At 44.1% G+C, this 11618-nt stretch overlaps 1 protein-coding gene across 1 annotated transcript in view; it reads left to right on the plus strand.

Annotated features, from left to right (window-relative positions):
• Positions 1 to 10321: 10321 nt before the first annotated feature.
• SNRNP200 (small nuclear ribonucleoprotein 200kDa (U5)) overlaps positions 10322 to 11618 on the plus strand; it is a 26162-nt gene continuing 24865 nt past the window's right edge. Inside the window, exons 1-2 of the mRNA XM_012641939.1 lie at positions 10322 to 10487; positions 11023 to 11186. Of these exons, the coding sequence (XP_012497393.1) occupies positions 10443 to 10487; positions 11023 to 11186 (209 nt within the window). The 5' untranslated portion in view covers positions 10322 to 10442. The remainder of the gene's footprint in view (positions 10488 to 11022; positions 11187 to 11618) is intronic.

An 11618-nucleotide genomic window follows, 5' to 3' on the forward strand; every position in this document is an offset into this window, starting at 1 on the left:
TTCCCCAAAGGGGCGAGCGGGTGCATGAGGATGTGAGCCAGCCCCGCAACTCCATTGCACATTTAAGCAGAGTACTTTTGCCCGGTTGGCACATTTGCAGACTTTCCCGGGGATGCAACCCGATGGTTGGCCCTGGGCCAGGACACACGGAACCTCTCATCGTGTTATGAATTAGTCCTTTCCTTCTCATTGAATTACAGTTAGCGCGTCAGCTTACTTGTAAATCATGTCAGTGAGGACCGTTTTAACCAACTACGAGTTTCATTTCAGGATGAAAAAGGAGACGTGGTTTCAGACGGGGCAGCCTTAGCCACTAGGGCCGGTCCTTCCTCCCGGCGACCTACCCCGAAAAGGAAGACCTTCGTTTGGCCGGATCTGGAAGTGAGTCTCAGGCCTCAAATCCAGGGCCGTGGAAGCCTGTAGGCAGAGTGGAGGAAGGGCCTGGCGGGGGATCAGGAGCCCGCTGGTGGGTCCCCCTGCAGAGACCCCTGCCCTTGTGGCGTGCAGGGACTTTACCTCGCAGCCTCTTTGCCCAGAGCAGCGTATCCCCTGCCCTTCCTTGACGGGAGGGGGAAAACTCCTCCTTTGCCATCCATCCCCTAAGCCCAGCGCGATGCTTCCTTGCGGATGCAGTTTGGTATGGGGAAGAAAGAGGTCCGGGAGGCCTGGCTTCAGAGCTGTCTGGCCACCTGCTAACCGGGGCCTGGCCAAGTTCCAGACTCCCTGGGCCTCAGCTTCCTCATCTGATAAACACAATGATGAAAGTCCTTCCCTTTTAAGGTTGGTGCACTAGATTAAATGGCCCTATACTATATATTTAGAGCACCTGGCTCTTGGATTAGTCATCCACCCCTCCTGGGCTCATTGGTGTTCACATTACTAAATATGGCCCTTACTGCATCACACTGCATCCTGGTTATTGGTTACCTATTGGTTTCTGTAATGAAATGCTGAGATCTTTAAGGACAAAAATCGAAATGAGACCTAGCTCAATTCCTGGTGTGCAACTGCTAAGTGTGTTTGAATGATTGAATGACACAGGATGTTCCAGCCATGAGAAATAGGAATGTGTTTGGCTTGGGGTAGGAGCTGTAACTTCCTTTTTTTGTATAGGATATTTGGAAGTTAGGGATAACTGACAGATCCACACAGAATCTTGACCAAGGATTCAGAAGTTGGGTCTATGGCCAAGAATCAGAGAAGCAAATCAACAGACCTTAAATAAAATATTTGATTTTGAGGTTAGGGGTGGGAGATCAGGATAACCAGATAAAATAACTGATACAATAACTACGTGACAAGCTATTTTTCTCAACAACAAATTACAAAAAAAATTTTTTTACAACTGCAAAATTTTTATCAAATGAATTTCTTGTTATCACAAGTTTCAAAACTTATGCTGCTCTGGTGACAACCATTTTGTGAAGATTGCTGTGTAACAAAGACCTATATGGACACTGACTTGTATATTGCTGATGCTTCTGAACATAAAGGTAAACTAGAAAATTGCTGCCTGATTTTAATGTTTTGTGGAGGAGGAGGATTATTAATAGACTAGCTGCTACCTATGTATAAAATGTACCACTATTGCTTAATAAATCTGAATAGCATATCAATGCATATTATTTACTTCTCATATATTTCTTTAGAAAAACAAGTCTTTCTCTTCTCAGATGTAGCACTTGTACTGTTGGGAGGACAATAAATAGATGCTCTTGATTAAATAGGGATTTGAAAGATTTGAGCAAGCTGGGCATGGTGTGCGCCTGTAGTCTCAGCTACTGGGAAGGCTGAGGCAGGAAGATCACTTGAGGTTAGGAGTTAGAGGCTACAGCAAGCTGTGATCATGGCTGTGAAAAGCAACTACACTCCAGCCTGGGCAACATAGCAAGAACCCACCTCCTAAAAAAAGAAAAGATATGAGTAGATTTTGTCTAACATCTGTCCCAATTGTTCATTCATTCAATAAATATTTATTTGAACTTTTTTTATAACTATGAAAGATATATTTGGACCAGATACAATGAGTGTCCATAAAGAGTTCTTGGAAATTAAAAACTTTAATAATAGATATGAAGAACTCCATAGAGAGACTGAAAGATAAAATTGAGGAAATTTCCCAAAATTAGGTATGTTCAATGTATGATGATCAGAGGGCCCCAGAAAGAGAAGATGAAGAGGAGGAAATCTTGTCAAAGAAATAATAAAAGAAACGTCCCATACATAACTGGAAGGCATGAGTTTCCAGATTGAAACTGAGTGCCCAGCACGTAGATGAAAAGTAAACCCACACTAAATCACTCCATTATGAAATTTTAGGACACTTAGGTCAAACAGAGGATTCTATAAGCTTCTGGAGAGAAAAAAAAAAACCAAACAGATCGCATACATGGGATCAAAAAGAATGGTATCACACTTCTCAATAGCACTACAAGCAAGAAGATGAAAGAGAAATGCCTTCAAAATTCTGAAGGAAAATGATTTCCAGTTCAGAATTTTATGCTCGGCCAAACTACCAAACAAGTGTGACAGCAGAATAAAGACAGTTTTGACCATGCAAGGTTTAAAAACAAATATGTTGCTTGTGCCCCTTCTCAAAAAGTTGTGTTGGTCTATACCACTACCCTGACAATGCCAGGCTGCCATGACCTTGTGCTTCCAAGGACTGCTTTGTGGCCTTGCCCTCTCAGCTCAGAGTGGCCCCTGTGGACTCTCAGGGAAGCCAGGCCAGCCCCTGATGCTGACACTCCGTGTCATCTTCTCTTCCCTTGGGCTTCCATCTGATGGGGCTGTATCGTCCTTTCTTTGCTGGGTTTGTGCTCGCTACTAATTTTTTCAAAACTGAGCAATATATTTTTCAGAAACCATATATAGATATTAAAACTGTAAAGAAAAGCAAGAGAATGGCTAACATAAAAGTCAGGAAAGTGGTTACCTCTGGTGGAGGGAGGGAGGGAGAAACAATTGGGGAGGGCCCCCAAGGGGTTTCTGAGGTCCTGGGGTGATAGGTGCATTGGTGTTTATTTTCTTTTCTTATTTCTTTGGCACATTGGTATTGCTTCCTATTTCCTTGGCTTTCCCATGGGACGTTGCCCTCTGACTGACTGAGGGTGATCTGGGCTGGGGATGGTCTAGGATGGGAAGTGGGGTGAGTGGAGAAGCTTTGTTCAATCAGGGCCCCTGAGCCACTGGGGAAAATACATCCCAGATGACACCTCAATGAATAGCAACAATAATTACCATTGTAGGTGTTTTGTATGCATTAACTAATTTAGTCTTTTCAACATCATCTCTATTTACAGACAATATTTACAGACAAAAGAACTGGAAGCCCAGAGAGTACCAAACAACCCAATTCAGCGTTTTCTAAAGGAAGACAGATCAAGAGTTCAACTGCATTTCATAAACAAGTTTATAGGCTGGGTGGGCACAGCGGCTCATGCCTGTAATCCTAGCATTCTGGGAGGCTGAGGCGGGAGGATCACTTGAGGTCAGGAGTTCAGACCAGCCTAAGCAAGAGCGAGATCCCGTCTCTACTAAAAAACAGAAAGAAATGATCTGGACAGCTAAAAATATGTAGAAATAATTAGCCGGGCATGGTGGCGCATGCCTGTAGTCCCAGCTACTCGGGAGGCTGAGGCAGTAGGATCGCTTGAGCCCAGGAGTTTGAGGTTGCTGTAAGCTAGGCTGACACCACGGCACTCTAGCCCGGGCAACAGATTGAGACTCTGTCTCAAAAAAATAAATAAATAAATAAAGTGCATTATGGAGTGAATCAATGGCCTAGGCAACTAGAGAAGGAACTACCATATATTGAATCCTTTCTCCATTTAGGACACCAAATTATGCTTACTGGAGTCATTTGATCTAGCCGCAGTCTCACCCTATAATGTATATGTTTTATCCTGGGTCAGGAGGCATTTCACCATCCAATATGTAAGTTATGAGCTCATATCAGGCTTTTGGGTGACCCAGCGTTCCTCCTTCTCAGCCCCAAGAGTTCAGGCAACCTGAGGTCTTCCTGAACTCACCAAAAACAATCACCAAGTCCCTTTGCGTTTCATTCACATTTCTAGTGTTCCGTATCCCCTGCCCACCCTATCTCTGCCAGGCACACCTAACCTCTCACTTCCTCTGCAACAGCCTCTCAGCTCTACTCCCTGTCTCTGGCGACCCCACTCCCCACCATCCGTCTTACCTAGCACTGTGAGAATCACCTTCCTGAAGCTCAGCTCTGAGGAGTCCCCTGTGCATAGGGTCTGGAATGAGAAGGCCTGGCTTTGAGGCAGATGAGGCCAGGCAAGTCAAATACCTTCTTGGGGCTTCGAGTTCTTTATTCATGAAGTTGGAGACATCAATATATTTCATAGGGCTTGATGGGGATTCAATGAGGTAATGTATGTTAAAGTGGAAATATGCAAATGCTTGTCACATGACATTAATAAATAACTTTTTGCTTAATCTAAAAGGTCCCTCTCATCAAATACCTGCCATGAAGCTGTAAAAACAAATAAAAAACCCCAAACAAGAACCCTACCATAGCTTCCTATTGTCTGCTGAACAAAGCAAAAGCTCTTTACAATGGCATTCTTTTTTAAATAAAGAGATTATGCACTCTCTCTTTCATCACATTGTTCCATTTCTTTCTTTTCTTCTCTTTTTTTTTTTTTTTTTTTGAGACACAGTCTTGCTTTGTTGCCAGGGCTAGAGTGAGTGACATCAGCCTAGCTCACAGCAACCTCAAACTCTTGGGTTCAAGCTATCCTCCTGCCTCAGCCTCCCCAGTAGCTGGGACTATAGGTGCTCGCCACCACACCTGACTAATTTTTTGCTTCTACTTTTAGTTAACCAGCTAATTTTCTTTCTATTTTTAGTAGAGACAGGTCTTGCTCTTGCTGAGGCTGGTCTCAAACTCCTGGCCTCAAGCAATCCTCTTGCCTCGGCCCCCCAGAGTGCTAGGGTTACAGGTGTGAGCCACCTGTGCTCACATTGTTCCATTTCTTACATTTGCCTTGTACTCAGCTGAATTGAGCTTTTAACAGTCCCCAAGACACGCCTCTGTCTTCTCACCTTCATGCCTTTGCTTTTTCTGTATCCCTTTGAAATCCCCCACCTCCTGCCTCTACTGAAATCCTACCCAGCCTTTACATCACAGCTGCAAAGCCTCACTTTGTCTAAGTCAGAAGTCATTTCTTGGATCTCCCACAGTGCCCCCTTGTGGCACTGACTGCATTCCGCTTTTTTTTTTTTCTTTCTAGAGACAGTCTCTGTTGCCCAGACTGGAGTGCAGTGGCTATTCATAGGTGCCATCATCGGGCACTACAGCCTTGAATTCCCAGGCTCAAACAATCCTCTTGCCTCAGCTTCCTGAGTAGCTGGGACTATGGGCATTTGCCACCGCGCCCAGCTTGCATTCTGCTTTTTAATTGCAGTTGTTTATGTTTTACTTCTGCAAAACTATAACTCTTCAAGGGTCCTAATTGTGTTCTGAGTCCCTAAAAGTGCTCACAGAGTAGTGCACATAAAAGTATTTGAGAGGTAACTAAATGAAGTGACAGGTTTTAGGGTACAGAAATTCAGGGCCCAGGCAGAAGTCTGGGTAATCTGTTCAGGCTTGGGGCTGGGGAGTAGTTGTTACTGAGCAAGCAATGGGCTTGTGGCCCAATGTGCATAGTAGTGAGGGTAATGACATGTGATCTGATGGGATCTTGCGATTTGGTGATGCCAGGAGACATGTTCTGACTGGACCATGCCCTGGGTGACACCAGAACTCAATATGATTGGATCCTGGATCCTGCCATGTGGTGTCTGCTTAATTTAGTTCCCACTCCTTGGTCCAAGCAAGCACTTGGGTTCTGCCCATGGTTGCACACTTGGGTCATCTGGGCTTGCTCAGGTTAAGTGGCTTTCAACCTGGGGGTCCATGGCAACTGAAAAACAACTCACAACTTTGTTACATAAAAGTTGAACCAGATTGATCTGATGCGGTTACATTGGGAATTCTGACAGTCATCTTTGGAGAGAGGCAGTACAGTGGAGCACACATGGGCCAGAATGAAGCTAAAGACCCTTGCTCTGAGCCTACCTTGGTAACTAATGTCACTCTAGGGGTCTGTGCCTGCCGGGGTGCCTCCAATCCTTCAGCTTCCTGAAGATACTCCTCTATTAAAATTTGTTTAAAACAACTTTATTAAGGTGTAATTTATATCCCATAAAATTCTTTCATTTAAAATATATAGTTCAATGTTTTTAAATATACATTCCAAGTTGTCCACCAATTACTGTCATCTAATTTTAGAACATTTCCATCACTCCAATAAGAAAACTTTCCACTGGTAGTCACTCCCTCTCTCTCCTCCCCTGCCTCCCACCCTAGGCAACCACTAATCTACTTTCTGTCTCTACAGATTTGCCTACCTTGGACATTTCATATACGTGGAATCATACAAGATGTGGTCTTCTGTGACTGGCGTCTTTCATTTAATATGTTTTTGGGATTCATCCCTGTTGTAGCATGCATCAATACTTCATGGCTTTTTGCGGCTGAATAATATTGCATTATATGGCTATACCACATTTTGTTTATCCATTCATCAGTTTATGAACAACTGAGTTGTTTCCATTTTTTGGTTATTGTGAATAGTGCTGCTGTGGAAATTTGTGTACAAACTTTTGTGTAGACACATGTTTTCAATTCTCCTGAATAGATTCCTAGGAGTAGAATTGCTGGGTCATATGGTAACCTTATGTTTAACTTTTTAAGGAACTGCCAAACTGTTTTCCAAAGTGGCTGCACCATTTTACATTCCTACGAATGGTATATAAGGGTTTCTGTTTCTCCACATCTCTGCCAGCACTTGTTATTGTCCATCTTTTTAATTCTAGCCATCTAATTGGTATGAGGTGGTATCTCATAATTTTGATTTGCATTTCCCTCATGAATAATGATGTTGAGCATCTTTTCATGTGCTTACTGGCCACATGTATATTTTCTTTGAAGAAATGTCTGTCAAATCCTATCCCAATTTTATGATTGGGTTATTTGTCTTATTATTTAGTTGGAAGAGTTCTTCATATATCCTAGATACTAGTTCTTTATCACATATATGATTTGCAAATATTGTCTTTCATTCTATGGGTTGTCATTCACTTTCCTGATGATGTACTTTAAAGTACAAATGTTTTTAATCTTGATGAAGTCCAATTTATCTATTCTTTCTATTTGTTCATACTTTTGCTGTCACATCTAACAAAGCATTGCCTAACCCAAGGTCATGAAGTTTTATTTCTATGTCTTCTTGCAAGAGTTTTATAGTTTTAGCCCTAACATTTAGGTTTATGATCCATTTTGAGTTAGCTTTTGTGTGTGGTATGTGGTAGGGAAGCAAATTCATCCTTTTGCATGTGGATATCAAATTGTCACAGCACCATTTGGGGAAAAGCTGCTTCTTTCCTCATTGGATTATCTTGGTAACCTTGTCAAAAGTCAATTGCTCATAAATGTATGGGTTTATTTTCAGGCTCTGAATGCTAGAATATTGATCTATATGTTTATTTCTCTTTTAATCTTACAATAAATCGGCTCACGCTTCATCCTACATGTTATGGGGACAATAGCATCTCCCCATTGTCAGAAGCCTCAGAATTCTCAAGGACAGATTTTCTTTCCAGTTGCATCTTATACAAATTCTTTGCTTTCATTGAATTTTGTCTCCTAGCTCTGGGTCTTATCCTCTATAACCTAGCCCTCCTACTTCATTTCAACTTTCCCTGGACACCATTCCATTTCTTCATTCCCTAAAGTACCACAAACACACCAGTGTGTGACAAACTCTTACTCAGGATTTCAGGAAATGGATAGAAAATTCTGCAAAGACTGTATGGACAGCAACTTAAAAAAAAAATCACTGCCTAAAAGTGCATCAAGCTGATCTTTGTGACAGGAAATTTTACTTTGCTATGCCTCCTTTACATTCTGGCTGATTGTCATATTCTTGGGCCCCTCTTGCTTCCTGGCACCTTTCTTTTCCCCTCTCTACATCCTAGCTCTAGCTGCCTAGGCTAGAGTGTAGTGGCACCATCATAGCTCACTGCAACCTCAAACTCCTGGGCTCAAGTGACCTGCCTTTCATAGCCTCCCAAGTAGCTAGGACCACAGGCATGAGCCACCACACCTGGCTAAGTTTTCTAATTTTTGTAGAGATGGGGTCTTGCTATGTTGCTCAAGCTGGTCTTGAACTCCTGGCCTGAAGCAATTCTCCTGCCTTGGCCTCCCAAAGTGCTAGGATTACACAGGCAGGAGCCACCGTGCCTGGCCCTCTTTCCTTTCTTATGTGGGGCACTAAGTTCTCTCTTTGACTTATCTTCGCTATGACCCCTTCCTCCCATTCTCAACAAGATGGCCCAGGAAGTTTCCCTGAGCCTTTCCCCCAGCAGAAGAACCCCATCTCTCAGGTAAATGCTGCCCCCTACCTAGAGTAAGAAAACATTGTCATTTTATTTTCTAAATCACCAGTATTTTCTTCCTGTACATATGATTCAGTGTGATGATCCTCCCTGGGCTGCAGCCGCCTCATGTGGGAAATGAGAAAACCAAACTACTCCATTTCTAAGGCCCCTTCCAGTTCTAAAATCCTATGGAAACTTACAAATTCATCTAAATGACTAAATGGAAGATTTACATTTGGTAGAGCCTGCTTCGAGGGGAAAAGGGAAGATGGAGAAATTTTCCTTCTTTTCTTGCTTCACAGATTTGTCCATAGCCTGGCCTTGTCTATGAATGTGAATACTACTCCTATCAAAACACAGAATGGAATCCCTCTGAAATACCTTTCAGATCTTTTGTGACAGGTAGGGAAGCCACAGCATGATCATGGAATAAAAGTCAGCCTTAAGGATTCAGATTTAAATAACCTTTAGTGAACCCCACCTTGAATCAGGCACTTTTCTAGGTGCTTTTAAACACATTACCTCATTTTATCACAATAAGGTTATATTACCTCAATTTTAAGGACGAGGAAATGATGCTCACCCAGAGACACCAAGAAGCTACTTCAAAGTCTTGTAGCCACTGAGGAGCGGAGCTACAAAGACTTGACTGTCCCTTGGAAGGTCTAGTTAGATATTTAAAACATACACACACACACCCACACACACACACACACACACACCTCAAGGAAGCAAACTCCATGCCTACAGGGGCCAGGCAGGTAACAACAAGGAGTAAGGTGGACAGGTATGAGAACACAGGAACAGTAGGAGGAACATGTGTACCCTCTAACCTCGGCAGCTGATCATTAGCACTGGGCAAGTATGCCATCTAGAAATGTGGGTCTCATGTGGTCAATTTTCTGATTTCTCAACTGATGGCGGAAATTCAGAATTTGTGTGAATTACTCCACTTTTTAAACAAGGAGCCAACAGTGAGCCAAATACAATACCACCACAGGTCAAATTTGGCCCAGGAGACTACTATTGAGGATGAATTCCTTTGGCTTAATACCCATCCTTCTATTCATTCATCTTCTCAAAAGCAAACATGCTCTAAGTGAGGGAAGTTGCCATTCCACTGGTGAGAAATGGTTGATGGGGTAGGGTAGGGAGGGAGTGCCCACCAGCCCTGGACTTTGTAACTGGGGAAGAAATTTAAGTCACTGCCTACAAGGATGTGACCCTGACAAGATGAAGATGCCTTCACCAATGTTCACAGGGCCCTGCCATGGAATGTGACAGACAGCTGGCAGCAAATGGAGGCCCAGGCCCCGTTCACTCAGCTGGGTGAGAATGAGGAGGGTCTTCAGAGCATAGGTTTAGATGGGACACGTGGAGAACAGGAGCTTTCTTTCAATTGCTCTATACAGAAGAGAAACTCAAAGGAAGACACCAGTCATTAAAACACACACACACACACACACACACACACACACACACACGTTTAACTTGCTCGATTGGTGCTTGACTTATCTCATCTGGAGATGGGGCTAATCAGCCCCTCCTTGCACGCCTACTTCATTGGACTGTTGCCAAAGTTAGAGGAAAAATAAAGTAGAATAGAGCTTGTGACAGGACTGGGGCTCAGCAGGCGTAGGTTTCCTTATGATGTGAGAGGTCCTCGGACCAAAGGCCAGAGCCCGAGGTCGAGGGAAAGTACTGGCCTTGGGTCCCAAGGGCCAGCTGGCTGCCGGAACCAGAGTTCCTGGGTCCAGGGATCCGGGGACCCAGAAGCGCCAGCCCCGCCCACTCCGCCGAGAAAGCCACGGGAAGCGGCGCACGCACTCCCGCACTTCCGGCGAGCGACCCGGAAGCGGAAGGGAGCTAGTCCCTTTTGCCTTTCAGGGCGTCTCTCCTGCGTCTTTCCGGCCCGGCGGGAACGGAGATCAGCGGCAGTTCGCAGCTTGAAGTGAGAAGGAGTATAGGTTTGAAGTCCCGGTGCGACCGCTGCCATGGCGGACGTGACCGCCCGTAGCCTGCAGTACGAGTACAAGGCGGTGAGTAAGGGCTCAGGGGAGGACGCCGGGCGAGGGAGTGCAGGGGGGAGGGGGTGGCTGAGGAAAGGAGTTTCAGTCTGAAGGCCTATCGTAGAGCCACAAAAGCGTAGGGGAAATCGGGTCGGGGCGCAGGTGAGATTACATGACAAGAATAATCCCATTAGGGTCTGGGGAGGGCAGGACGGGCTAAGGGCTCTCTACGAGGGTTTTTTCCAGTCCTTTGGACCCTAAACCCGCCCCCTTCCACATGTCACTCCCAACCCGTCCAACACTTTTCCCAGGTGTGCGTTATAGGTACTTTTAGGAGGAAGGATTGTTTAGCTGATTAGATGGGCCATAGAACTTAATCAGTTCTATGTTTATGCACGGTGTTATACGATGCTATTTCTTCTTAAGGAAAAATATCTTTTTAATCCAATTAGTGATTATTAGCACTTAGTTGCTATGACTCTTCCATCAGTTGGTGCCACTGTGTGTGACATATAGGAGTTGACCCTGCTCATGTCAGAGCTTCAGTATGTCATGATCTTTTCAGAACTCAAATCTTGTGCTCCAAGCTGACCGATCTCTCATCGACCGCACCCGCCGGGATGAACCCACAGGAGAGGTATTGTCCCTGGTTGGGAAGCTGGAGGGCACCCGTATGGGAGATAAGGCCCAACGGACCAAACCACAGATGCAGGAGGAAAGACGAGCCAAGTGAGTAGTACCAAGGGAATACTACTTTTTTTTTCAGTTCCAAAGTCCGTCTCTCCCTTAGCATTTGAGCAGCATTTTTACTGAAACATGTGGTGCAAAAGCAGACATCAGTGGCATTACAACAACTTAGTGACAGTAAAAACAGAATATGATAGTTCAAAGATTCTTTGGCCTTAACAAGTGCACCTAAAGTGGAAAATAACTTATTGGTACCTTTGCTGACGTATGTGTTTCTGTTCCATAGACAGGTCTTAATTTTCTTCAGGTTGTTTTCAAGACCCTTGTTATTTCCATCCATGTCTCAGTAATTCTCCTTTTTCCCTCCCTTACTAACTTCTGACCCCGCTTTTTTCATTTACTGTTGCTTAGTTACTTATTTTGTTCTTGTAAACTAACTTAAGCATCTACAGTATGAAAAACAGATTTTTTGTT

Source organism: Propithecus coquereli, unplaced genomic scaffold (genome assembly GCF_000956105.1).
Source record: "Propithecus coquereli isolate 6110/MARCELLA unplaced genomic scaffold, Pcoq_1.0 Scaffold171, whole genome shotgun sequence".
Taxonomy (NCBI): Eukaryota; Metazoa; Chordata; class Mammalia; order Primates; family Indriidae; genus Propithecus; species Propithecus coquereli.